At 53.4% G+C, this 26,751-nt stretch overlaps 10 protein-coding genes across 10 annotated transcripts; 5 read left to right on the forward strand and 5 right to left on the reverse strand.

The window, feature by feature from the left end:
- Nucleotides 1-354: 354 nt before the first annotated feature.
- On the forward strand, nt 355-5,149 carry Z517_10217 (uncharacterized protein; the record flags this gene model as incomplete). Its single annotated transcript, XM_013423830.1, has 2 exons — nt 355-4,960; nt 5,025-5,149. 2 exons carry the CDS (start codon nt 355-357, stop codon nt 5,147-5,149), a joined length of 4,731 nt encoding a protein of 1,576 aa, XP_013279284.1.
- A 1,359-nt stretch (nt 5,150-6,508) lies between these two features.
- Z517_10218 (uncharacterized protein) lies at nt 6,509-7,357 on the forward strand (the record flags this gene model as incomplete). Its single annotated transcript, XM_013423831.1, has 2 exons — nt 6,509-7,030; nt 7,172-7,357. 2 exons carry the CDS (start codon nt 6,509-6,511, stop codon nt 7,355-7,357), a joined length of 708 nt encoding a protein of 235 aa, XP_013279285.1.
- A 2,442-nt stretch (nt 7,358-9,799) lies between these two features.
- Z517_10219 (uncharacterized protein) lies at nt 9,800-11,748 on the reverse strand (the record flags this gene model as incomplete). Its single annotated transcript, XM_013423832.1, has 4 exons — nt 9,800-10,550; nt 10,649-11,042; nt 11,138-11,161; nt 11,214-11,748. 4 exons carry the CDS (start codon nt 11,746-11,748, stop codon nt 9,800-9,802), a joined length of 1,704 nt encoding a protein of 567 aa, XP_013279286.1.
- A 2,051-nt stretch (nt 11,749-13,799) lies between these two features.
- Nucleotides 13,800-14,676, forward strand: Z517_10220 (uncharacterized protein; the record flags this gene model as incomplete). Its single annotated transcript, XM_013423833.1, has 2 exons — nt 13,800-13,836; nt 13,910-14,676. The coding sequence occupies 2 exons, from the start codon at nt 13,800-13,802 to the stop codon at nt 14,674-14,676; spliced, it is 804 nt and encodes a 267-aa protein (XP_013279287.1).
- Nucleotides 14,677-15,277: 601 nt separating this feature from the next.
- On the reverse strand, nt 15,278-16,138 carry Z517_10221 (uncharacterized protein; the record flags this gene model as incomplete). The annotated part of the gene is made up of 1 exon (XM_013423834.1): nt 15,278-16,138. One exon carries the CDS (start codon nt 16,136-16,138, stop codon nt 15,278-15,280), a length of 861 nt encoding a protein of 286 aa, XP_013279288.1.
- Nucleotides 16,139-16,714: 576 nt separating this feature from the next.
- Z517_10222 (uncharacterized protein) lies at nt 16,715-17,665 on the reverse strand (the record flags this gene model as incomplete). The annotated part of the gene is made up of 1 exon (XM_013423835.1): nt 16,715-17,665. One exon carries the CDS (start codon nt 17,663-17,665, stop codon nt 16,715-16,717), a length of 951 nt encoding a protein of 316 aa, XP_013279289.1.
- Nucleotides 17,666-19,565: 1,900 nt separating this feature from the next.
- Nucleotides 19,566-21,000, forward strand: Z517_10223 (uncharacterized protein; the record flags this gene model as incomplete). Its single annotated transcript, XM_013423836.1, has 2 exons — nt 19,566-19,908; nt 19,964-21,000. 2 exons carry the CDS (start codon nt 19,566-19,568, stop codon nt 20,998-21,000), a joined length of 1,380 nt encoding a protein of 459 aa, XP_013279290.1.
- Nucleotides 21,001-21,504: 504 nt separating this feature from the next.
- On the forward strand, nt 21,505-22,086 carry Z517_10224 (uncharacterized protein; the record flags this gene model as incomplete). Its single annotated transcript, XM_013423837.1, has 1 exon — nt 21,505-22,086. The coding sequence occupies one exon, from the start codon at nt 21,505-21,507 to the stop codon at nt 22,084-22,086; it is 582 nt and encodes a 193-aa protein (XP_013279291.1).
- A 108-nt stretch (nt 22,087-22,194) lies between these two features.
- On the reverse strand, nt 22,195-23,219 carry Z517_10225 (RdgB/HAM1 family non-canonical purine NTP pyrophosphatase; the record flags this gene model as incomplete). Its single annotated transcript, XM_013423838.1, has 5 exons — nt 22,195-22,269; nt 22,343-22,407; nt 22,496-22,677; nt 22,820-22,893; nt 23,001-23,219. The coding sequence occupies 5 exons, from the start codon at nt 23,217-23,219 to the stop codon at nt 22,195-22,197; spliced, it is 615 nt and encodes a 204-aa protein (XP_013279292.1).
- Nucleotides 23,220-23,963: 744 nt separating this feature from the next.
- Nucleotides 23,964-25,593, reverse strand: Z517_10226 (uncharacterized protein; the record flags this gene model as incomplete). The annotated part of the gene is made up of 2 exons (XM_013423839.1): nt 23,964-24,854; nt 24,904-25,593. 2 exons carry the CDS (start codon nt 25,591-25,593, stop codon nt 23,964-23,966), a joined length of 1,581 nt encoding a protein of 526 aa, XP_013279293.1.
- Nucleotides 25,594-26,751: the final 1,158 nt, after the last annotated feature.

A 26,751-nucleotide genomic window follows, 5' to 3' on the forward strand; every position in this document is an offset into this window, starting at 1 on the left:
TCGTAGACGACCGAGTCCCTGAGAAACTTTCTGACATCTCGCAGGTCAACTGAGTGTCTCGCCCAAGAATTCACAGCCGCACCTAAGACCCCAGACCGTTATTGTCGACGGTCAGGTCAACACTACATTGATCTTACTTTGATTCCATCTCTCATCTGTGAAGCCGAAGATTCCACACATCTTTAAAATCTTGTCGCTCCTTTCCACGCCAGGAGAGCGGCAAGCATCTCCCCCGTGTGTCTGAACACGTCTATCCCTCCACCAGATTCTCCTCCCAGTCTCCGAATACATGGCTGCCCTCGTCTCTGACAGTTGAGAGCCTCTATCCATAAAGTCCATCAGCAACCGCCCACGATGGCGAGTTGGGAGATTGGCACTCGGGCTTGGTTCCCTAACCAGACCGAGGGCTTCATTCCCGGTGAGCTCACGGAGAGAAAAGATCTGGGTGATGGGAAGATCGCCCTTGTCTTCAGTCTCTCCGATGAGTCCAAGCAAACAGTCGAGACGACCGAGACTGCCCTCCTCGACACCCATAATGCATCCTTACCTCCGCTCATGAACCCTCCCATGTTCGAGGCAGCCGAAGACTTGACCAATCTGTCCCATCTTAATGAGCCGGCCATCCTGCAGGCAATCAAGCTCCGATATGCGCAGAAAGAAATATACACCTACAGCGGGATTGTGCTGATAGCGACCAACCCTTTTGCGCGGGTGGACTCACTGTACGTCCCTCAGATGGTGCAGGTGTACGCTGGCAAGCAAAGAGCATCGCAAGCACCCCATCTGTTTGCAATTGCGGAAGAAGCCTATACGGACATGTTGCGGGACTCGAGGAACCAGACGGTCGTCGTTTCCGGCGAGTCGGGTGCCGGGAAAACAGTCAGTGCCAAATACATCATGCGGTACTTTGCGACCCGAGGGGCCCCAGGCCAGGCCAGCAAGGGCACAAAAGCACGAGCAGACGCCATCAGTGAGACCGAAGAGCAGATCCTGGCTACCAACCCGGTCATGGAAGCCTTCGGCAATGCCAAAACGACGAGAAACGACAATTCTTCACGATTTGGAAAATACATTGAAATCATGTTTGACCAGAACACCGACATCATTGGGGCCCGGATAAGGACGTATCTGCTTGAGCGATCACGACTTGTCTTTCAGCCATTGAAGGAGAGAAATTACCACATCTTCTACCAACTTGTAGCGGGAGCAACAGAAGAAGAGAAACAAGAGTTGGGCCTGGTTCCCGTGGAAGAGTTTGACTATCTGAATCAAGGCAATGAGCCGACGATTGACGGCGTCGACGACGCCGCGGAATTTGCAGCCACAAGGAAGTCCTTGACCACAATTAACGTCTCCGAGGCCACTCAAAGAGAGATCTTCCGGGTTCTCGCCGCTCTCCTGCACATTGGAAATATCAAAATCACCGCCACGCGTTCGGACTCTAGCCTTTCCGCCAGTGAGCCATCAGTGGTCCGCGCCTGCGCCATACTGGGTATCGACGCGACGGACTTTGCCAAATGGACGGTCAAGAAGCAGCTCATTACGCGCGGGGAGAAAATCACCTCCAATCTGACGCAGCAACAGGCCACCGTCGTGCGCGATTCCGTGGCCAAGTTCATCTACTCTAGCCTGTTCGACTGGCTGGTGGAAACCATCAATCACGGTCTCGCGACCGAGGATGTCCTCCAACGGCTGAATACCTTCATCGGTGTGCTGGATATTTACGGCTTTGAGCATTTTGCGAAGAACTCTTTCGAACAGTTTTGCATCAACTACGCCAACGAAAAGCTGCAGCAGGAATTCAACCAGCATGTGTTCAAACTTGAGCAGGAAGAATACATGCGTGAAGAGATCGACTGGACTTTTATTGATTTTTCGGATAATCAACCATGTATCGATCTCATTGAAGGCAAACTGGGTATTTTGTCTCTGTTGGACGAGGAATCTCGACTTCCCATGGGGTCGGATGAACAATTTGTTCACAAACTGCATCATCATTTTGCGGCAGACAAGCAGAAATTCTACAAGAAACCGAGATTTGGCAAATCAGCATTCACGGTTTGTCATTATGCGCTCGATGTTACCTACGAGTCCGATGGCTTCATTGACAAGAACCGCGATACTGTGCCGGATGAGCAGATGGAAGTGCTTAAGAAGTCTACAAATGCCTTCTTGGTTGACGTGCTGGACGTTGCTGCGGCGGTGAGAGAAAAGGACACCGCTCAGACATCCTCGAAAACCGTCGCCCCTGGAGGCGGCCGCCGAGTCGGCGTCGCTGTTAATCGCAAACCAACTCTGGGAGGCATCTTCAAGAGCTCTCTCATTGAACTCATGCAAACCATCAACTCCACCGATGCGCACTACATTCGGTGTATCAAGCCCAACGAGGCAAAAGAGTCGTGGAAGTTCGAAGGACCGATGGTGTTGAGTCAGCTGCGTGCCTGTGGTGTTCTGGAAACCGTCCGCATCAGTACTGCCGGCTACCCAACACGGTGGACCTACGAAGAATTTGCTCTCAGGTACTACATGTTGTGCCGGTCGAATGAATGGACGACCGAGATCCGTACCATGGCCCAAAATATTCTTGTCAAAGCCCTAGGAAAGACCGCCCACGAGAAATCTGACAAGTACCAACTCGGTCTGACGAAGATTTTCTTCCGCGCGGGCATGTTGGCCTTTTTAGAGAACCTTCGTTCGGCTCGTTTGAAGGAATGTGCCATCATGATCCAGAAGAACTTGCGGGCCAAATACTACCGGCACAAGTACCTGGATGCCCGACAGTCAATTCTCAACTTCCAGGCTGCTACACGCGCATTCTTGGCTCGAAGAAGAGCCGAAGAGACAAGACAGACCAAGGCGGCGACCGACATTCAAAGAGTGTGGCGAGGACAAAAAGTGCGCAAAGAATATACGCAAATCAGGAGCGACCTCATTCTATTCGAATCCATTGCTAAAGGCTACCTTTGCAGGAAGAATATCCTGGAGACTCGCATTGGAAACGCCGCGGTCGTCATCCAACGGGCTTTCCGTTCGTGGCGAGCATTACGTGTTTGGAGGCAATACCGCAGAAAGGTCGTCATTATACAGAACTTGTGGCGTGGCAGAGTCGCCCGGCGCGACTATAAGAAGATGCGCGAAGAGGCTCGGGATCTCAAACAGATCTCTTACAAACTTGAAAACAAGGTCGTCGAGCTTACGCAGTCTCTCGGCGCGCTCAAGCGAGAGAACAAGTCCTTGGTGTCGCAATTGGAGAACTACGAAAATCAACTGAAATCTTGGAGGTCGCGGCACAATGCTTTGGAGACGCGGTCGCGTGAGCTTCAGAGCGAGGCGAACCAGGCTGGTATTGTAGCAGCACGCTTGGCTGCCTTGGAAGAAGAACATGCCAAATTGCAAACGAGCCATGATGAACATATGGGCAACGCGAAGCGCTTGCAAGAAGAAGAGCGCAAGCTCCGGGAATCGCTAAAGGTTTCCAATGCAGAGCTCGAGACATTGCGACAATCCGTGTCCACGCATGAAAGTGAGAGGGGCACTCTACGACAACAGATCAACGAATTGCAGGATCAGCTTGAGATTGCCCGACGAGCGCCACCTCCGGCAGCAACAAACGGCGTCAACGGCGAATATACCAACGGCACATCTCAACTTGCAAACGGCCTTATCAACCTCGTCTCTTCTAAGAAGCCTCTCAAGCGGCGTAGTGCAGGGGCAGCCGAACGAAGCGAACTGGATAGGTATAGTGCAGCATATAGCGCACGTCCTGTTTCGATGGCGATCGACTCTCACACCAAGACTTTGTCTGGCTCTACGTTCAACCCCGGTTTGGATAGTGTCGAGATGGAGCTCGAGAACCTTCTCGCACAGGAAGAAGAGCTCAATGACGAAGTCACCATGGGTCTTATCCGAGGCATCAAGATCCCTCAACCAGGCGCCAACCCTGCGCCCACAGACAAAGAGGTCCTGTTCCCCTCGTACCTCATCAATTTGGTAACGTCAGAGATGTGGAACAACGGCTTCGTCAAGGAATCGGAGCGCTTCCTCGCCAACGTCATGCAGTCCATACAGCAAGAGGTGATGCAACATGAAGGTGACGAAGCGATCAATCCTGGGGCATTCTGGTTGTCGAATGTGCACGAGATGTTGTCGTTTGTCTTCCTCGCCGAAGACTGGTATGAGGCGCAGAAGACGGACAACTACGAGTACGACCGACTACTGGAAATTGTCAAGCACGATTTGGAATCCCTCGAGTTCAACATCTATCACACGTGGATGAAAGTGTTGAAGAAGAAGCTGCACAAGATGATTGTGCCGGCCATCATCGAATCACAGTCGCTGCCCGGATTCGTCACCAATGAAAGCAACCGTTTCCTGGGCAAACTGCTGCCCTCGAACAATACTCCCGCCTATAGCATGGACAACCTCCTGAGCCTCCTGAACAACGTGTTCAAGGCCATGAAAGCGTATTATCTCGAAGACAGCATCATCACCCAAACCGTGACTGAGCTCCTCCGTCTTGTGGGCGTGACGGCGTTCAACGATCTGCTGATGCGTCGCAACTTCCTGTCGTGGAAACGTGGTCTGCAGATCAACTACAACATCACTCGGATTGAGGAGTGGTGCAAGTCTCACGACATGCCTGAGGGCACTCTTCAACTCGAGCATCTCATGCAGGCTACCAAGTTGCTCCAGCTCAAAAAGGCTACGCTCAATGACATCGAAATCATTCAGGACATCTGCTGGATGCTGTCACCTAATCAAATCCAGAAGTTGCTCAACCAGTATCTCGTCGCCGACTATGAACAGCCCATTAATGGTGAGATTATGAAAGCCGTCGCGTCGAGGGTGACGGAGAAGAGCGATGTCCTGTTGCTCGCTCCCGTCGACATGGAAGACAGTGGACCCTATGAGATTGCTGAGCCGAGAGTCATTACCGCGCTGGAGACGTATACTCCATCATGTAAGTGATCTGCCGCTTTCCCCCCAAGACTACTCGACATTGTACTGACATGGGAAATCAATAGGGCTCCAGACGCCACGTCTTAAACGGCTGGCGGAAATCGTGTCCGCGCAAGCCATGGCTCAGCAAGAACAGGGAGGCATTCCCGACGGGGCGATTGGGGAACCCGAAGCCATGATGGCGCAGTGAAGGGGTCGACTTGGTCCCGGCACGGCCCCGGGATAAACTTCGTCGCGGAGGCGAGAATCAAAAGCAACGTTTCTGATGATTACATGTGGAGGAAACAGCCACCTAATCCATGATTGGTTGGCATCTATGATCTCGACATTGAGCGAGGGGGAGACAAAGCTAGAGTTTCAGGAGCCTCGTCATGGACATGTTTCTCGGCCGGGGAAGCAGAGGCAACCAAAGCCGAAGCGAGTAATTATACACACCTTTTTTGGGCATAGCACTGCGGAGTTTTTCCTCGAGCACTTGGGCCTCCTGTGCTTCTGAGGGAGGAACCTTGCTAATTTTTGGGCGCGGCGTTTTCTGCGGCTTCTGTATCTCTCTCTCTCCCTCCCTCTCTCTCTCTGACTATGGTCAATGTTAATGTCGGGGTGGAGCAGTAAGAGGCAGAGGAATCAGACTCGATGTCTCAGTCCTTTTTTGTTCTCTTCCCATTGTCGTCATCATCGTGACTGTCTTTGACCCACTGGTACGTGATACATTGATCCGATATTACTCAGGTTAGGGCCCCGTGTAGAAACAAACACTACACCGCTAGTAGTGTAGATCAGCTTTCGGCGGAAAATTCCTCGAGAAGCTGGGTTCGGGGAGGGTTGTTCGCAGCCGCCGTGTGCGGAAAAAGCAACCACACCGGCATCCCAGAGATATTCGAATGACCCTTCTCCGTAGTCGACGGGCCGCTTGAGAAGTATTAGGAGGAGGTAGTCAGCCTGCTATGCCTGGAACGAAAGGTCCAAAATGGTAGAGGCACTTGATAGAGGGCGGGCTATTTCAAACCTGGTGTTAGCGCGACATGACGAGTTGAGGAGAGCCCACTCTGTGCGTTACTAAACGTTGACCATATGGGAATGGTATGAAATCCAGGATATCCTCATGGCAAATCATCAAACTAGCGTACTTCCCCCAGACCCTCTGCGGTTGTGGACTTTGCCGATCGTCCACTTGCCACGTTTCTTCTCGCAGCACTCGCTGAGGCATATCCGCCACCTGGGCGGTTCCTTTCTGACGTACTCTGGAAAACATTCGACTCCAAGTTTCAACTGGTGGAGGCATCCGGAATCCCTTGGTCAGAAGTCCGCATGGATAAGTCTGAATTCAATACCTTTCAAGATATAGAGTCCAAGCCTCTTATAATATGGACCCTTCGCCTAGCAGTTTTGAGGGAAACACGTACTTTTATTGGATGTCACGAGGAATAAACACTTTTGAGACGGGCGGACGGACTAACCCTAAAGTGCTTCCATGACAATTTGGAAACAAATTCCCAGACATGTGACTTTTTCAAATGCTTTATGATCAGCATCTTCAACAGACAGAACAATGAACCTCTTACCGCCCGATCCTTTAGCTTTCACAGGACCATTTCCCCTCGCCGATCTAGCGCCACAATATATGACGCGAGAACAAATCGAGTCGGTGGTTGCGCACGCTCCGAAGCTCTTTCAGACCGGCGGAGATTTGCCTAACGATGGAGATATTCCTGCAAAGGCTGTTGCTCGCGTTTCAAACGGTGCTGTCGTCAAATACGGTACCCGGATTTCCCTGGGTGACCGTCAAGCTAACGAGTCTGTGTATATTGTCATGCAATACGTACCTGGAAAAACCCTAGCTCACACAATCGAGGATCTGGACGAAGAGCAAATCCGGGATCTCGCCAACCAGCTAATACGCATACTTACCACACTCCACACAGTTCATCACACAGTACCGGGCCCAGTGGGTGGCGGTCGTGTAATGGCACCACGACTCTTCACAACCAGTGGTGTAGGCCCGTTTTACTCTCTTCAAGATCTCATCGATTGGTTCAATAAGTGTTTGAAGATATGTCACTCTTTTGGCAGGGTAAGTAGGCAGTAACCTTTCGACGAAGACATCAAAGATTTGGTCATGTGTCACATGGACGTTCATCTTCGTAATCTTCTGGTGGACGACTCGGGCAAGCTCTAGTTAATAGACTGGGACTGTGCGGGATTTTATCCACAGTTCTTCGGGTATATCTACTTAAAAAGCTATGCGGAATTCATGCCGATAGGCATGAAGAGCGCAGCAGGTATGAAATTCCTTCAAGCCGTGGTTGATGCAATAGAGACGTTAGAGACCCGGAGGATGAATGCCAAGTTCAACGCAATTGGTTATGTATGCTCTCAGAAAATGACTTGCACGATATGAGCGACACATTGATACTGCTTCTAGTCAATACGCATAACACGAATGCACAAGGCGAGGACGGGAAACGAGATCTGGAGGAGGTTTTCATCGACACCGGGCCCGAAGTTGCCATCTACTGCGCCATGAGGCAAGACGAGCGTTGGGCCCCATACTTCAATCCTGCAACTCTATCTCCTACAGGAGGCCTTGAAAATGGTCCACCGAGGCAGGCGACGAAGGAGGAGGCAGTAGACTACACGACGACGCTTTCGACACCAGTACTCCCGCCAGAGGCCATGGCAGCAACGAGTGCAGTGGCATAGGTTCAGACGCACCGGCCGCTGTTGGCCAAATCCACGACGTCTTCGCCGAATTTGAGGACACGTTCGGCCTGGCTAGGTGGATACGGAAGACGACGGTTGCGTCCCCGCGGGACTGCCCACATCTGATGATTCCTTGTCGAACATCAATAGTAGTGATGCATCATGGAGTTCGGAGGCTGTGGCGTGTGCTCCAGGTTGTACATGACTGACTCCCTTTCCGCCTGGGCAGCAAAACCGCAACCTTGCACCCTTCATCATGACAGCTTCGCATGCTGGAGCTCTCTTTTTCCTGTTACAGTATGCTCTAGCTATGAGCCGCGATGGCCCTTATTACCTCCGAGGCCCTTCAAAACCACCCCGTCGGAAGAGCTCTGGATCTCTTTCGCGACGGGTGCAACTTGACTTGTGAGAAACTGGGACTTCCACCGTCAACAGATGCTCTTGGACACGTTGTTGACAAAGCTAATCAATTTCCGCAAGATCGGTACCGTTCACTCCATTCCAATATTCTCTACACAGCCGTCCTTGCGTGAAACCACCTACATCCTGGTAGCGAAGGGGCAATTGCTGTTCAGCGTCCTGCCCGCATGAGTCTACTTGCAGGAGGGAAGGGGAACCTGGTTGTTCAGTCCTCGTGAAAGTCCTGGGCTCGGCGTTTTGGAGCTACCACTCCCAGCGCATGAGGCCGATAGGGAATAGCACTTGCAAAGAAGTCGAAGTTCGAGCAATATGCTGGGAAAACTTGGTGTCTTGAAAACAACCAGGGAACGACTCATCAGCTCATCATTCACTACGCTGAGATCATGACATGGCTTCTCTCGCGCTCTCATGCCTCGCGCATCTTCTTCCTTTTCAACGGGACTAGGCCAATCGCTGTTACATGCAGCCCGGAAACTCAAGTGACAAGAGGATCGAGGGTTGCACTGGGTATTGGTCCGAAGACCGTTGGTGCCTTTTGCGTCTCTGTTTGCGTATGACCACATGGAGTGGAAGGTTTATTTACGAGGGGCCCATCCCATTCTTAAACCCATATCCTAGCAGACGCAGTAGCTCGCCCTTCCATGCTCTCCAAGTCCTCGACAATGAGCGGCCCTATGCTTCGCCCGGCTAAAGACATCCAACTGATTTTGAAGCTCCGCTGTGGACCAAATCGCCCGAGAAGGAGGGTTACTTTGATATATTGACGCGCATAATATCCCTCGACTCGCCAAATTCCTTTCTTCGAGAGAACACCGGCAACTGTAGCTCCGCGATTCATCATCTTTTCTCTTATGCGGAAAATCAAAAGAGTACCGTCCTTGAAAGCGTCGTGATCCGTGGTTAGATTTAACTAAGAATGACAGAGATGTCGCATCTCAGTTCACAGTTCAATGACTCGAGTAACTTTGATGCGGTTTTTTTTTTTTTTTTTTTTTTTTTGTGACTTTTTGTGAAAATCTCTGCAAACAAGACTGAAAATAGTCTCTTGTCGATGTCAACTTCTGTATTTCCTGTCGAAGTTGTTCAGTCTCTCGATCCTTTCGATCTACTTCCTCTTGAGCATTTGTGGCCTGATTACGCAGCAATAGCACCTCTTCAGCGAGCTATTTGGTTTTCAGCTTGCAATTGCTCAGTTAACAGACTAGGTTCCAGCTCTAGTTCTGACGACCGTGGCCGCTACGGACATGTAGTCAGCCTCGCGATTGGGATATTATAGACCAGAGATCTTCCACCTCACTAGGTATATAATCATAGCGGTATTTTATACTAGTGGATACTGTGTGGTTTGGTCTCCACTGTTATTCCTATCCGCGTGGGGGGCGATGGGGGATCCACTTGATCGACGCCAATTCCCCGTATCAATGTCTCCTTATACCGAGTACTCTACCTGCCACGTGCCTACCGTGCCAGCGTGCCTACCAGCCAGCATGTATAATCGATCTCCATTGCCGGAGTGGGGATTGTACCATTTGCGTGAGCCCCCATGTTATTGACACTCTCGCAGAGATAAATATATTCAAGCACGAGCTTTAAATTGTTTTATTTACCAAAATACACAAATGATTCAAAACCCCCCTTTTCCAGACAACAGGAATTTCAGGAGAAAGGGCTACGAGGAGGGTACCTAGAATAGCCAAATGCTGGTGGTGGTGGTGGTGGCTTAATACTCTTCTTCTCCCAGACCGGGTGCGTCCCAGTTCGCGCGCAACAGCACCCGCAGGTCGTCGCGCCAAAAGAACTTCTGGCCCAGGCACTCGAGGTCCCACCAGGCCCAGTCGCGCAGCTCCGGCAGGGCGTCGCGCATCTTGGCCAGCAGCCGGGCGCCGTCGGCCGACAGCTCGGGCGAGTTCTGGGCCATGGCCCACGAGTCGATGGCGACGAGCCAGATCCAGATCAGGCAGTCGCGCTCGGTGCGGGCGCTGGAGACCCTGAACGCGGGCAGCCGGGCCGTCAGCTGCGTCGTGGCCGAGTGGTAGATGCACGCCTTGGGCCGGAGCCGGTTGGCCCGGTTGGCGCAGTAGCGGAACAGGGCGAGGCAGATCATCTTCTCCAGCGACGGACCCCCGGGCCCGTCCGGCGTGCGGAACGCCGTGCACGCGTCCCAGAAGTTCCACGCCTGGCCCGCCACGGGGCGGTAGACCTTTGTGCGCTCCTTGCCTTGCTTTTCCCGGTAGGTCGCGTCCTGCGGGCTCCAGTCCTGCTTGACGCTGATCCTGTGGATGATCTGGAGCGTCTCGGACGAGAGGACCCCCGCCCGAGCGAGATTGCGGAACCCGCACGGCAGCTTGTCGATGATCTTGACGTCGTCCTCGAACCGGAACCGGGGCGCTTGTCGTATCACCAACAACTTCTCCGTCGCAGGTTCGCTCGTTGGCGAGTCGGTCGGCTGGTCACCGGAGAGGGAGAGAAGTCTGTCGAGGAAATCAGTGTCAGAGGTGCAACCCGGCAATGTTTATCACGGTATAGAGACGGCCATCTATCTGAACACCGAGATAGCACAGGCGCTTACACTGTCAAGGTCGCCCGAGCCGAACTGTCCACCCCCAGGCAGTCGACGCCGCCTCGCGACGCCACCATCTGGTCGACCTGGGCGCGATGGGCCTTGAAGGCCGCGTCGTTTCCAAGCCCTCGCTCAAACATGGCCAGGTACAGGATCGTCAGAATGGCACCGTCGTCGGCCCGGGCGTTGGGTTTCGCCAGCCTGGCCCTCAGCTTGGACATGGCCTGTCCCGCATGGACAAAGGCATCTTGTGGCAAGAGAGATCCGGGGCACGCGATGGCGGTGTGAGCCACTTTGGTCAGGCCGAGTATGACGTGGAAGAAGTCCTCGTATTTGGCCATATTCTCGAGGACCCACTGCCCATAGACATTGACGACGTTGAAGGCTTCGTTGATCGACGCCACTGCAGTCACCCATCAGCCTTTGTCTGAGCTCATCTCACACGCATAGAGGTTCTGCCATGTCAATATAGCTTCTCCTCAAAAGGGGACAACCCACCCGTTGGCATGACATAGTGTATAACTGGACTCATGTTAGAGACCGGATGTTTGAGACCGAAGTTCCAGACACTTACGGAAGTCGATAGCGAGCGAGGCACCATAACGATCATATCCAGGAATACAATCGAATGGGTCAACTCGTGCCCCCCTTGTCCAATGCCACGGGCCTGGCGACGTCAATTCCTGCTCGAACTTGCCATGTCGAGCCATTGAGTCCATCCCAGGCCCTTCAGGCTCGGTCTTGTACCGGTTGGTGTCGTTGTCTGGGGCCACAAGTCGTCCAATGCTCATTGTCTTGGTATCCTGCTCCTCTTCCGCCAACAGCTGCTCAATCCGGATTCGAGGCGAGTGGGAACACAGGTTGTCTCCGTCGTACGATGGAGCCCATCCAATCTGCTTGCCGGGAGCCGTTGGGGTGCCCCGGTGACCGAGACAATGCGGATATGTCGGTGGAGACCAGCAATGCTTGTTCAACACAATCGTGTTGGCATTGTTTCGATGCCTGAACTTGGCTGCGTGTGAGCGTGCTTTGGACCGAAGGAGCTCATAGTCGTTCCGCGACCGACTTTTGTCGGGGACATAGGGGATATACGACAAGTGAATGGGCATGGCCTGACGGGAATACTTTGTGATCCCAACTCAACGTCGGTCTGTATGAGGTCGGAGATGATGTCGAGCGATCTTGGTGTGTTTCGTCCGGTTCGTTGAAGCTTATACGCACGATCGAGACACACCGCGGCCGCTTCTCCGCCAGTAGCAGATCCTCCACCCTCCAGAGAGGAATCGATTCTGCAGCACCATTGTGGTTCTAGAGCGATTGCGGGCAATCTCTTGACGAGTTAAGTTCTTCGCTAGAGAAAAGCTTCGCCGAAGGATCGATGGAGGATGCCCGAGCGAATGAAGATGCATGTCGTGTTGGTACCCCAGAGAACGAGCGAACGAACGAGCCGACGCATCGTCGAGGGTGGAATGACACTCGACTGGTGCACCTGTTGAACCGATCTCTGAACTTCGGCATGCGGCATCCCTCAACCCACCTCCTTCTGGATCCGGCATTGGGTTTGTGGGTTGAAAAGGTAGAAGAAAGTCAACCGGCTTGCCTTCAGTGATGATCAGGATCCAACTGACAAACCCGGAACTCGTTGACTTGGGGGTCGGAAGTAAGCGGTTGGGCGGTTAGTAATCGCCTAGTTGATGGGCTGTCATGCCGGTGCAAGCATGATGGATGTGGCTTGTCTCGAAGCAGTTTGAGGGTCAGGGTCAGGGTCGTCGTCGGATGCTGTATACCGTAATAAGGAACAGTATTGGTGTTGGAGGAGGTGGTCCCAGCCTGAAGTATTCGGTACACCAAGACTGGCTCAGCTGGATTGTTTGCTCACCACTCCCTTCAGCCGTGTCTCATGTATCGGCAAGGGGCTTAGCGAGGTGGTTCCTGTCCCAGTTTGCCTATCGCCTTTCCCGAGTGCAGTACCATGGGAGATTTGGGTGACCCGTCTGCATGCGAGGCCGGCATAATCCTCCCCATTCCTCATGAAGTCCAAGGGTGACAGATCAATCGAGCCTAGATTAGGCACCCGTACGAATTCCGTAGAGTCGATACCCCATGGATGCCATCGACAGTGCCATGCGTGATGCACTGGAGAAGAATGAGAGTCAAGTTTGCTGATCAGGCTGAATCCACGGGTTTGTGGACGCTACGACTTGCAACGGTGCCATCACGACTAGTGCCGTTGGCGGTCAATCGAGGCAAACAGACATGCAAGCCGAATCCGCCCCGTCACCAATAACCAATGCTTGTCTGGTGAATTTGGATCCTCTATTGGCCCCAAGACGCGCCCCCAGGCTGGTTGGTTCATTACTCCAGGAGAACGAAGAACAAAGCTGGGCCTCAGACTCTGTTTCGAGGCCTGATCCAGGCTCGATCTCGAAATTCGGATCTCATTACTTTTTTTTTCTCGCTCCTCATCAGCTCTTCCCTCCATTCAGCTTGGGGATCGACCAAACTCGGAGCCTCAGCCTGACATTAATGGGCCGGCCCAGCTCCAGCTCCTACCTTCCCACGCACGCCTTGTCGTGCTTGTGCTCGGGTGGAATGCGGAAGGAACTCTTTTCCAAAGCTTGGATTGGGTCGTTTACCCGCAATAAGACCAAGGGTTGAGAAATGAGGCGCTCAGGGCTCAGCCGATGATCGACCAGGGCTGTAAATGGCTTTTTCTCCCCTCCCCCCCCCCCCAAGCCCTCTTATCTTCTTCACACCGCGACACCCGAAGAGCGGCGCGCCACAAGCTCAAACACCGCCTGGAGCTCCGGATTATTTGGAAACATGAGGGAGGTGGTCAAAAGAAGTCGGGCGCAGGTTTTCAGCGCCTCGCCATCCGGGTTTCATCGAGGACGCGCGGGACTCGCCACGCAGCCATACACGGGTCAGAGGCACTTGTTAACGGCTTGTCCAGGGCACTCGCGTGTCAAGCCCCTGGTCTCCTTCTCTGTTGGGCGGTGTATCTGGCTCTGCGCCTCGAAAACCGCCTGATAGATGATAAACTCCCCTCGCGGGGAAAAGAAGATCTCAAGAGGTGATCAATCCATCTAGACAAACTCTGTATTATCCCCTGAAGCCCCCTCGATTTTTCTTGTGGATCGATCGTGTTCCAGTCGCAGCCATGACGGCCCTGTGTGGTTACAAGAATGGAGATTTGAGTGAGTGATTTTCCTCTGAGGCGCCTTGATCCTCACGGGTCATTTTGCCTGTCAGCTGATCAACCCCCTCCAGACTCACCCGTCGCCTGTCAATCAGGGTTCGGCTGTGTGGAATGGGAGTCTCCAGGCGTCTTTGGATGTACAAGCGGCATCAACACCATCCTGCCGACGACATGTGTGGAAGCAGAAGCGCAGGGTCCAACGCCCACAGTCGGGGCCATTTCCTGGTTAAGGCTTTTCCCTCTTCTTTCTTTCTTTTCTTCTTTGGTGCAAGACACTGACGGGGAAATCCGTGGCAGTGACTCGGACGCACCGTACTGTGCGACCGTCTCCCTGTATTGGAGCGACTACTACTACACGCACTGGGAATGTGCCCCGCGATCCGTCGAGGCGGTTACGATCCTAGCCATCCCAACCGTCACTGGCCACGGCGAACCTTCGACACAGTACCTCAACGCAGCTTTTTCCGACCCAACTGCAAGTCCCTCGGGGGGAGGCGGCGGGGGCAACGGCACCAACGGCGATGACTCGTCCTCCAGCCAGGGCAGCGGCTCAGGCGGTGGTGGCAACAACATCGGGACCATCATCGGGGCCGTTGCGGGCGTGGTTGCCGCCCTCGCCGCGATCGGACTGTGGATCTGCACCAAACACCACTTCCACAGGCAGCGACAACACGATCGAAACCTGGGCGGGAGTGGAGACATGGTGGTGCGGAACAACCGCGACATGATGACCGTGGCCGGGCAGCTTGAGCGCGGCGGACCCGTCAACGTCTACGTCAACGAGCTTCACTACCACGACCATACGGGAAGGGGAGGGCCGCTGAGGTTGGCGAGTTGAGTTGAGTCTGGGGACGGGAGAATTGTCACTCTCAAACATCGTTTATGACTTGACGAATAGAAAAGGTCCCGTCGACCATCACGATATTTGTTAATTGGACTGGATATCACATAGGAAAATGGATATACTGAGAAGAAACAGACCATTATCATTGTGAAAATGTGTTTTTGTGTTTTTGGTTGTATTTGTTTGCCCTTTGTAAGGATTTACTGGGTACGAGGTACAAGTAATTCATAATTATCGGCTCCACAAAGGGGCCGAAAGGGGCAATACCCGGAATCCACTAGTATATGCCACCTTGGGAAAGGGAGTACTCCGTAGTTACAGCATTGAAGCAGCACGTGGGCGGATATTTTGGTAGAGAAACAACCAGTACGATACATGTGTTACTACCGGCAGCTCAAGAATATCTGAATCAAAGGCTCGATGATTATCATGTGGCTTTTTCTTGTTGTCGCACACCAGGGTCGCGAGAGTTACGTGGGTTGTATATAATACATTATATACCTCTAATAAAGCAGCCCATACGAACGACAACCTGGTATCCCACGCACGACTGACAAACGTGCCGTGAGGCTCTCCAAGGATCCTCGCTCGACCCTCACTGACCGGCTGGGGCTTGCCCGACCTTCTTCAACGCCTCCTTGCCCTGTTCCGCCGCCTCGGTGAATCCCGCGACCAAAACGCTATAGTCCAGCGTCGCCAGGAGGAAAGTCATGCCCAAGCCCGCGCGGGTCGCTATCATCTCTGGAGTCGTCGCCATTGAGCCGACGACCTTGCCGTGCTTCTGGGCCGCGGCGAGCACCCCCGATAGGGCCTGAGTGAACTCGGGCTCGGGCCCGTCCACGCCGCCCGGCAGCCCGAGGGACAGACGCAGGTCGTAGGGGCCGATGAAGGTGCCGGACACGCCGGGCACGGCGAGGATGGCGTCGGCGTTCTGGATGCCCTCGGCGGACTCGATGATGGGGAGGATGGCGACCCCGTCGTCCTGCGCCATGTCGTAGTAGGTGCCGAACTGCGTGCCGTGGAGCTGTCGGCCAAAGGGGGCGTTGAAGGGACCGAAGCTCCGTTTCCCCCTCGGCGGGTAGATGGCGTGCGAGATTATGCGCTCCATCTCGGCCGCGTTGTTGACCATCGGGATGATGATGCCCGCCGCGCCGCTGTCCAGTGCCCACTTGACCCATTCGACGTCGTGGGACGGCACGCGCACAATGGCCAAGCAGTTGCCCTTGGACGCGGCCACCACGCTGTGCACCATGTAGGTCATCTGCTCCGCCGACATGGGCGCGTGCTCCATGTCGATCATGACAAAGTCAAACGTCTGCGCTGCGAGCATGGCGACGATGGGACTCTGGACCGTCAGCACCGTGCCCAGCAATGCCCGGCCCAGCCGTTTATGCTGGTCTCGGAAGCGAGCGATGCCCCCTTCGCCAGGCGTATGGGTCGGCTGCGATTTGAACATGACGATTGACCTGTCTTGAATGTTGACTTTGTCTTCAGTCAAACGTGAGCTGAGCCTTGTCAGCCCTTTGAACGGTCCACGTAAGGAATCCACACAAGGACTCTTCTCTTGCTGGGGAGGAGGATATTGGGGGAATGGCAATCGGACAGTCAGTATGTTCGGTATCGTGGCCAAGAGGGGTTTCCTGGATGAGGTTGTTGGCAAATCTGGGGAGAATTACAGTAACCTGGGGAACCAACCCTCGGTTGTCGGTAACCACCAAGTACATGTATGTAGTTCACGTTCCAACGAGGTTGGATGGCGATGGAATCGGAGAAGCGAAAAGCTCTCGGGCCGTGATATCCGTACCATTTTGTATGTTTGAGTCATGATTTGACTGAGTGGTCGGGATTCAATCTCCTGCAGTCGCCCGAGTCGCCTGTGGGTTGTCGGTTACTGACTCTCATAATATGATATGTTTCCACGCGCTGTGATTCCCAAAGGGATACACGGGCACCAACTCGACAGGTGAATGCAACAGTGCAATGGCCATAGCCTACAGATTTATCCATTACATCGTGTCTCCTGGGGGAACCTCTATGGGAGACCTTGTTGCCAGTACGTCGAAACATCATTCTCCCCGTAAGCCGTGGACCCGGTATCAAAGACCGAAACCCGTCGCATATCCCGCCTATATTTCCCCTCGTACTCCCCGTGGGTTGCTCTATGCAACACGGCACAGTTGTCCCAGATGGCAACGTCGTTGTTGTCCTGCCAATGATGCACAAACTTGTACTTGTCTTGCTGGACATGCTCAAACAACTCTTTGAGTAATTTTTGGCCCTTCTCCAGATCCATCCCGTCGATATGATGGGTGTAAGACGTGACGTAGAGATTCATTCGACCAGACTGCTCGTGTAGCTGAGCAATCTTGTGCTTCGCCAGAGGGTGGTCCATCGGGTTGATATGGAGGAAGAGGGGCGAGTCCGGATTGGCCGTCTTTCGGTTGTGGAACAGCGAGTTGCAGCCTACAAGGCCCTCGATCTCCTTTTTCTTCTCCTCTGGGAGATCGTCGTACGCTGTCCGGGTGTCCAAGTACTCGGTATGGCCCCCAGTGCCTTTCGGGGGAAGTTCGACACCTCGCAGGATGGAAACACCGGTGCGACGAGGGTTGAAGGCTCCATCAGCATGCCACAGCGCATTACCGTTGGCAGACGCGGTGCGGTTGGGGTCTTTGACTGTCACGACCTCGTTCTTGTCGTCCAGGTTACCCACGTCGAAGATCTCGTCGTTGGGGATCCTCATGGCCCTGCCCGCCAGCCGATGAGCCCTGACGCTATCCAGTTCCCCGAAACGTCGGCCAAGGGCAATGGCCGAGTCGTCGTCTAACGCAGTCTTGCGAAGGACGACGACGCCGTACTTGTGGACAGTGTCTCTAAGTTCTTCGAACAGGGCATCATCGATCGGCTTGGAGAAGTCAATGCCTTCGACTTCGGCGGCAAAGGTTTCAGCAAGAGGTGTAATCTGCAGCCTGGTGACACTAGGCATATTGGCTGGACAATGGAGCTATGATTTGGGTGGAATTGTTGAAGGAGTCTTGCACGAAACGATGAGACAGATTGCCCTTGGATCGAGCTGAGGTGAATAGTATATATTCCCCACCGTCGGCACTCTGCTTTCGTTCCAACCTGACTTCGGGTGTCAAGGCCCGTTTGACTCTCAGTCTCTCGAGTTCGCTTCCCCGCCCGGCTCTTTGACCGCCGCGGTTCTTCGGAATGATAGCATGGAGGAGCAATAACTTTGCCATGCGATCGACCCAGTCGTGTGGTTATGTCGCTTCTCGAGGCGAAGAGGACGAAAGGGGCATGTTCGATCTCCCGAATCCGGTTGCCAAAGAAGTATATAACAAGTCACTTTGGGTTGTTGATCGCTAGGTCAAGTAGACGTCGTGACTGGTATTTTTGATGATCCATCCTGGATAGCCCAATTGCTGGAACGGTCGTCTCTCTCCCCAACATACAACATCAACAGCGTGATGCTGAAGCCAGCCTGGGTCCCAAGCATGTCACACACGAGAATATCCATGTGCGGACACTCGTAGTACTCGCGGTACAGCAAGACTGCGGGGACCCCAGACTCTGACTTTTGACTCCAACTCTGGGGTTTTCCGTGGAAAATGCTCGCCGTCTGCCGTCCCAAATTCACCCACAGCCTCGGGAACATGCTTCTTGGCTTCTTTACGGATTTGGTATGCCGAGTATGTCATGTTCCAGCCGTTGGAGGTGAACCCGTCGTACGCTGTCGGCTGTCTGCGGTGCTTTTCTCTCTCTCCGCTTCGACCCCCTCGTCCCGAAGCATCTGAAGCGAGAGATCTTGTGGAGCAGGCTCAGGAAGTATCTAGCCCAACAGCCAAGAATCTAGGCCGGTCAATTGGGGACTCTCCGACGGGATATATCATGTTTCGCGTTGTCTGTGAACACTCCTTGCCCTGACCAAGTTCTCACGGCTCTTCCAATATCTGTTCGGGATCAGATGCAGTCAGACGAGGTCCTTGCGTCGCGACGAGCAGCGTCAGCTCTGCCAGACGAGGATGCTCCGGGCACCAAGCGACAGAAGATATCTCCCTCAGCGCGGCCTCGCGCTTCGCTAGCTTGCCACAGCTGTCGTCAGCGCAAGATTCGAGTTAGTGAGGAATAGCTTCCCATTTGGAGAATACAAACTCATCTTCACCTAGTGTGATATTCAACGCCTTCCTACCGGGTCTACGTGTAGCGCATGCCGCATTTCCGACATTGACTGTCGCGTCAGCCAGTTCTCGGACCGTAGAAAGTGTGTTAGGTGGATTCTGGCATGGCTGAGCTCGATAAGCTGACACTTGATTCTCAGGCACGGTTCTCGCGAGCACATTGCTGCACTTCAGGAGCAGATCCGATCGCTGGACGTTCTGATCCGCCAGATCGTTCCCGATGGCAATACATCGCTTGGCAGTAGTCAGGGAGAGAGTGCGCCAGTGCTGAAATCGCCGACAGCTGCAGCTGCAACCACCAGACCCAGCCTTGACGATATACGGGGGCCACAAGACGCGACTCTGATCGCCGCTCACCGAGCCTCATCGGCAGTCGTGCAGCCAAGCACAAACAGTCCTGAGTCCCCTCGAGCCAATCAAGGTCAACAGTCTTCTGCTGAGTGCGTCGCTCTTTATACCTTGTTTGCATTGCCTCCCAAAGCTGTATGAAGTGCTGACTTGTCAAGGCAACCGGGTCTCGCCGACAACGAAAGGCAACGGCGAAGCCACACGCCTCGAGTTCACCATGAAGTCAATGGCGAGGGCGAGGTTTCCGAGGAATCCGGCATATACTTTGGCCCGTCATGCCAACTCCATGTGTCGTCGCCTTCTGATGTGGTGAAAAGTGTGTCGGGCATTCATGCTCTAGGGACTCAGATTGACATGGACTCGGATCGCCTGAAAACCCTCCTGTTCAACAACTACTGCAACTTCCAGACCCTTTCAGTCACCATCATTCACCCCGAGCTCTTTTTGTCCCACCGAGCGCGAGGCTTGCGATCCCAGCATTACTCCCGGTTTCTGGAAAACTCCATGATGGCGTGCAGCGCGCGCTTGAGTACTTCGGTTACGGTCCGCGCGTTGGGATCCAGCTATGCGATGCGTGCAAAGTCGGAAATCGTGTCAGAGTTGGAAGATCCAAATGTGGCGACGCTGCAGGGTATGCTGCTTCTCAGTGACTACGAGATGACTGAAGGACGCGACCGAGTTGGCTGGATGTACTGTGGTGAGGTCTCCTTTCCCTCAGCATCGTGTGCCAGCCACCCTAATCAAAGGATTAGGTATTGCCTGTCGGCTCGTGGTTGACCTGGGTCTGCACCATGCTTGGAGCAAGAGCAGTGACCAAGATGCCTCGAACATCCGTGGAGCAAGGTTCCGCGGCTCTGTGACGTTGGGCTGCTTCGTCTACGAGACCCTCTGGAGCATGTACCTGGGACGTCCAAGCCACATAGCCATGCTGGGCCCGTCTCTGTCCTCGTATGCTGACCATGTATCTGACAATCTGACTTTGAGGGCGTGGTTTGACTTGTGTGTATTGATTGCCGAGATTACGACAATCCTCGACAAGGATTCGCTTATACAGGCAGGCACTCTGAATCGACTGTCAGAACTCGATGGCAGGTTGCGCCGGTGGTATTCGTCAGTGCCCGCAGACATTACCCTTGATTATGACAACGTCTCTGCTCTTGACGCCGTGGCGTATGGTCTGCATATGCAGTATCTAAGGGTGCAGATGCTGTTGCATTCTCTTCCCATCTCAAGCCAGCGGAAGCGCAAACAAAGCGACGGCAAGGACCAACCCCCAGTCCTTCGCAATTGGACCGCCGAGTCTTCCAGGCAGCTTGTGCATCACAACGCGCTGAAGATTGCCCAGCTGGGTATCACCTACGGACAGATTTTCGGGGTGGAAAAGACGCCTTCTGTGATGCTGGACAATCTGTACGTGGCGGCGACCGTCTTAATCTCCAATATCTTGGGGGCCGAGCACTCTTCCATAGACGAGAACGACCTTCGGTGGCTTCGATTGCTGGATGAGATGCTGAAAGACCTTCAGCCGCATTTTCATATCACCGCCAGGATGAGGAGGACCCTGGCTCGCATCGTGGAAGGCTGTCCCCTGCTTGCCGGTGTCTTTATGGACGACGTGCAGACCTCACCTGTACAATATGGTTCCAAGCATGGGGGCTTGGACAATGCACATGGCGGTGGTTGGGGTTCTCTCGAGGCTGCCGTCAATGACTTTGTCCTCGACCCCAGTCTGTTCAACCTCGTTGACTTTGAGCTGGTCGGTGACGGCGACGGAGTGAACCGCGGCTAGTAAGGACTCTAGAAAGGCTTCTGGAGGTGGGACTATGGCAGACTCGAATGAGTACTTCATAGCTACATGAAACGCCCAGAATGAGTGTCCCTTACCCGCAATCGACTGATTGAGTGCCAGTTCCTGAATGATTGGAGGTTGGCTTGCGTCAGAAGGGATGTGGCGCGTGGTTGAGTTCACTCACGTCCAGAATTGTATGTATCGTGGCAGTCTGTGGAGGTATGTAGAGGAATGGAACGGGCTATTGCTCGGTAGCTATGAAGGCCTTCATTGTGTTGCTGGTTGGGTGCGCGTGGTGCGGAAAGACCCTTCGACCCCATCCGTGTCCTACACCACCAGCGCTATTACTCGTCGCCCGCATTTTCTTGTTTTGTATTGAATAAATATTTTTTTGCGGCACAGGTTGACAAAGTATTCTGAACACAAGAAAACCCTGGCCTGACGCCCTGACCTCTCTACCTGTCCCCTACTCCGACTCTGCATTCTGGTCCAAAGTGCCACAAAATGCGCACTCTTCCCAACATCATCATAACAGGCACTCCCGGCGTCGGCAAGACCACGACATGCACACAACTCCTCAGTCTAGCCTCGTCCTCCACGCCTGCGATTAACCTCAAGCACCTCTCGATCAACGACCTCGTCAAGTCTCGCTCCTGCCACTCCGGCTACGATGAAGATCTGCAGACCCTGATCGTGGACGATGACAAACTCATGGACGAGGTGGAGAAAGACATCTCCGATGGGGAAGGCGAAGGCGGATGGGTCATTGATTGGCATTCCACCGCTGGGTTCGCCGTGCGCTGGGTCGACCTCGTGGTCGTGCTGAGGTGTGAAGAGACGAGTGTTCTCTACGACCGCCTCATGGCGCGAGGCTACAAAGACTCCAAAGTGCAGGAGAACATGGACGCCGAGATCTTTGGCGTTGTGACCGAGGAGGCCAAAGAGGGATGGGGAGAGACGGAAGATGGGAGGGTCGTTGAACTCAAAAGCGTGAATGCAGACGACATCGATGAGAACGCCGAGCGCATTCTGCAGTGGGTGAAGAACTGGATTAAAGATCATACTACAAATGGGAACGAGGGTTAGGGGCAGTGGGATGGCAAAAGCTCGACTGGGGATTCCTCTATTCTTGGATGACCCACGTCACAAAAGTCTACGATTCTATTTGAATGAGGCACTGTGCGGCAGTTATGGCTACGGCTCCAGCTCACCCCCAGCCAGCCATGCTTTCAGCTTGGCCAGAGCCTTGCCTCGATGCGAGATCAAGTTCTACGCCAGGAATGTGGTTAGCCATGTCGCCCATTACAAGGACAAGAGGGGACGAGGTCGAAGGAGTACATACTTTCTTCTCCTTCTCCATCTCGGCATATGTCTGACCATCCTCGAACTCGAAGACGGCATCCCAGCCTATTGGAGTTCGCGGTCAGAAATTACCCACTGCAAATTGCACCCAGGCTTTGCATGGAACCATTTTCGCAAGGGGGAGTTCACATACCAAAAATTGGAGGCCCCCTGGCTGGCACGATCTTTCCCTGACACCGGCCCTGGAACAGAATCGGCTCATAGCCAGGTCCTGCACAGTACGCAAACGTACACACCGCGAAGGCGGTCTTGTCTTCGTATGCGGCGAGCATCTTGTTGAGACCGTCGTGACCGAGGGCCTGAAGGAAGTACTTGCTATGGTAGAGGAGTTATAGCGTCAGTCGTTGCTGAGGAAGGTAACAATGCTCTGTGCAGGAGCAGGGGTGATGAAGAGGACGGTGACTGGTTCGTCTGGGGATTCTGTTCAATGGCACGTTTCAGGGGAGTGTGAGCTCACATATAAGGCCCGGGTAACCCTTTGAGGGCCTGAAACTCCAGCGCAGTGTCTTCCGTGAGGACTGGGCCGTTCACCTAGCCGGAGCACGGTTTGTTAGCATATACCTTTGACAGACATAACATCCAATGTAGAATATTCCATCCATTAAGTGTACTATAATTATTAGTGAGAAGACACTCACCGCCCTCGCGGCCCTCGAGGCCTTATCCCTCGCGACCTCCTCAATGGTACCCTGGATCTCGGCGCCGTCGATATTGCGGCTCTGCAGGTCCAGACCGGCCACGTCGCCGAGGATCGCGCGGACTTCGGCCAGCTTGTTGGCGTTGCCGGTGATGAAGTTCAGGACCTTGGGCCGTTGGTTTACCGGTTGCGGGTCCAGGGACGCTGGTGCCAGAGACATTTTCTATCTTTGCTCTCGCGAAGAGAAGAGATAGGAGGGTGGGAGACGGGGTATCCTTTGTGGAAGGGTCTGGGTGATTTGGTAGTGGTATAATTTTCTGTGCCAGTTAAAGGAAAAAAAGAAAAAACATATGCTGGGGACGAGCGCAAGGTGTTCACCGGCGGGTCAAACGTGAGTGCCTGTGTTCAAAACGAACCCAATAAGACCTGTCCACTTTGCTCGACTTGATTTTCTAGACTGTAGATGTATGTTGTAGGGAGCAGCGGGTTGTATTTCGGTATATCTTGTGTCACATCTATTCGACACTGTTGATAGCGAAAGCGAGAATTTGAAATGACTCAAACTGCGCAAGGCTGCGCGGCCACAAGGCTACGAGGCTACATCCTAACCACAGCTAGCCAGTCAAGTCGAACTCTGAGCTTCCACCAGTAACAAATATTTGGTCTGAGAACAAGTAATGAGCAACAACAGCATACAAACCAGAACGCTCATACCAATTTGCTGAAGAAGCCTATCAATAGGCCTCTAGAGATGCCCCGACCGTGTCATACCTAATCCATCCATGCTGCCGGTCAGCCTTCGAAGTAGTCATTTGTTCTAACAAACTCCTCCATCGTCCCAGTTGCAATGCAATATCAAAAGAAGCCCTCATAGGAGATGTCCAAGCCGCAATGAATGAGTTTAACAATGCTCGCCTTCCGTGCCCTTCGGTAATGATAGTCCGTGTGTGATGTTCCCCGCATGTTATGACTGCCTCGTTTTCAACTTCAAGAGTTCAAAGTCCTTATACTTCTCCAGGTATCTCTCGCCCCTTCGGTGAGCTTTCAAGAGCTTTTCAGGCTCAGCGCACCGGAACGTCGTGTTGCGTGAAAAGGCGAGTTTCTTGAGTGCGGGGCTTGGGTTGAACATGGGATCGAAAACGACCAAGTTGACAACACCATTCGACCTTTGCTCGACCCCCACGATGGTCATGGAATGGCCATGATGTTGAAAGTAGATCGGCGGCTTGTCCGTAATAACTACTTTGTCAACGCTAGCTTTGGTCGAGTCGTCGTCGAAATACTCGCAGACAGCGAGAAGCATTGTTTCGAAGCCCTCGACCTCTTTTGTAGTGGTGTACGCGGTTGCCTCGCATGGTACATCGAGACTCATGAACAATGCTTGCGCCTCCGGTGTGCCAATGTATTTGCGGGTGAATCTGATGCCGCCGGTTTCCACACGTCCGCTAGAGTTGAAGCCCAGGTCCCAAGCGTTTTCGATCATGTCTTGGACCTTCAGTATAGATGGCAGTCTTCCCCTGAAGTTCTCTGCGCCATTAGCATCCGCACCCTGGATGTAGGATACCAGCATCTGAATATTGCGATAGCCGCAAAAGCCACCTTCCCTTGGCATTTTGCACACGTGGAGAACTTGAGGACTGCAATAGAATGCACGTTCGACCGTTCTGTCCAGCTGAGACAGCCGAGAGAGTACAGGTACGAGATTGGGCGTCTCATTGGCAATGGTTTCGACCTTGATCAACGTGCCGTCGGGGCCGATCCTGTTAGTGATCGTGACTTTGGCGCCCTCCTCGAGCATGCGGCGCAGCCAGCCCGGCATCTGCTGCTCGTGAGCATAGGGACCGAGTTCCGACCGCTGCAAACAATTAGCTTACTATTCAATGTTAGATTTGGTCCACACTCACTCCAAGCCGTTTTGTCTTCCCAAGTTTCGAAGAGACGGCCGAAAGAGCCGATTTCCTCTTAGGAGACGCGGGAGTGCCGAGGAAGATATCCTTGAGAGATGGACCGCGTCTCTTTTCGCTGCGAGGAGGAGGGGCGGACGGTTTGTCAGGAAGTTGGCCATAGTTTCGAAGAGACTTTGAAATATGAGTGCTGAACGAGTTGGAGACATCGACTAAGGGACGTTGGGCAGTTGACCGAAGGGTCGAAAGCTCAACGTCTTTGCTAGGTATATCGGCGTCATCCATGGAAATATTCTCCTGAGCATGCATGTCGGAATGGGCATCGAGCTCGAGAAAATGTACGCGTTCGCCACAGACACATTGTACCCATGATTCTTCCTTTCCAGCTCGAGAAATTGATGGGAGCTGTGGTGGATTCGTTGCACTTTCCGGCATCCCATTTTCATCACGGGCAGGAACATTGTGACGGTCTGGTAGGGCTAGTTCGGCAGGCAAGCCTGCTTCCTCAAAGGCAAGAAGTTGAGCCAGATCAGCATCGCTCAGCTGAGGCGCGGCATTGTAGGGTTGCTGACGGTCAGGCTGCTGGCCGCCATGCCGATGTTGCACGTGCCTTTCGAGGGCGTCAAAATCATGGGTGCCGAAGCGGCAAAAGGGGCAAGTTAGATATTGTTCGCGATTTTCGGTGGCCATCATGACCCATGGGATATAATAGAATGAGAGATGGCGCGAGAGGCTTAACAAGATTCCATCTTGTGCGGGATGGGATATCAGGCTGCGGGCGAGCCCAATCGGTCACTTCAACGGTGCCTGTCACTGGCTGCTACCTGCTGTCCACTAACAACCTTATCTTTTTCAACAGAAGCGATGAAGTGCAGCGAACGCATAGAGGGACAACGAATAACAGAGGACAACAGAGTGGCTTTTCCGCCTCGCCTCAACTCCGTGTGGCAGTGCTTAATTAGGGTGTGTTGTGTACTTGTATGCGGACGAGGAATGTCCGAGCAGGCTGAACAGTGGGCGAATGGGGTATTGGGAGGGCCGCGTTGATCGCCAAGGGGAGTTTAAGGAGGATTCTCGGGTGGAAGCGCAAGAGGAACACTAAGGGCGTGCATAACATAGGCGTGGAATGCCACTCTATGTTAAATTTTCCATGTCAGCAAGAACTAATTCCCCCAGTCTTTGTTTGGCGTTATCTGATTCTTGGAAACGAAGCGCTGACGGTGACAGGCTGAGATTAAAAGCTGCCACGGCCGCCCAAGATCAGTGGGGTGATTCACTCAGCCTTGTCTGGCTGCTTGGGTTGCATTCTGGGCGAGCAAGAAGGTGTGCTGGCAGGTTGAATTGGAGGACACCAAGGATGGGGTCAGGGCCGTTAAAATGACAACATCCAGTAGACCTAGGCCATCACATGTTGAGGGTACCTATAGGTACAAGTACAGGTACCCAGAAGAGTGCCTACCAGTAGGTATCTGTTAAGTAACTAATGTACCTGACTAAATCTGGTAACCACACACGAAATGACGCCACGGTTCTGGCCGCCACATTATTCGCCGAACTTGTAGCCGAGCGCAGTGGGCTCACCTCACCGCCTCGAGGACCCCTCCAGAATTTTCAAAAATTCTGCCGCATCGAGTATTATGACTGACCCGACTCTCGTGCTAACTGAGAGACTTTTTCGAAAATCGGGCCCAGAATCGTCTCCGGCTGTGGCAGTGGGATACAATGCCAGTCACTAACTTGCTGCTCTCCCTCTAAAACAGCCCTCGCTCTCGAATGATATTTACTTTCGTTTGTTGACTAGCTACCACACTCCTTCCGCTGTCTCTCGTATGTCTCAGTGACGGTATT

The sequence above is a fragment of the Fonsecaea pedrosoi genome (assembly GCF_000835455.1).
Source record: "Fonsecaea pedrosoi CBS 271.37 unplaced genomic scaffold supercont1.7, whole genome shotgun sequence".
In the NCBI taxonomy this organism is placed as follows: domain Eukaryota; kingdom Fungi; phylum Ascomycota; class Eurotiomycetes; order Chaetothyriales; family Herpotrichiellaceae; genus Fonsecaea; species Fonsecaea pedrosoi.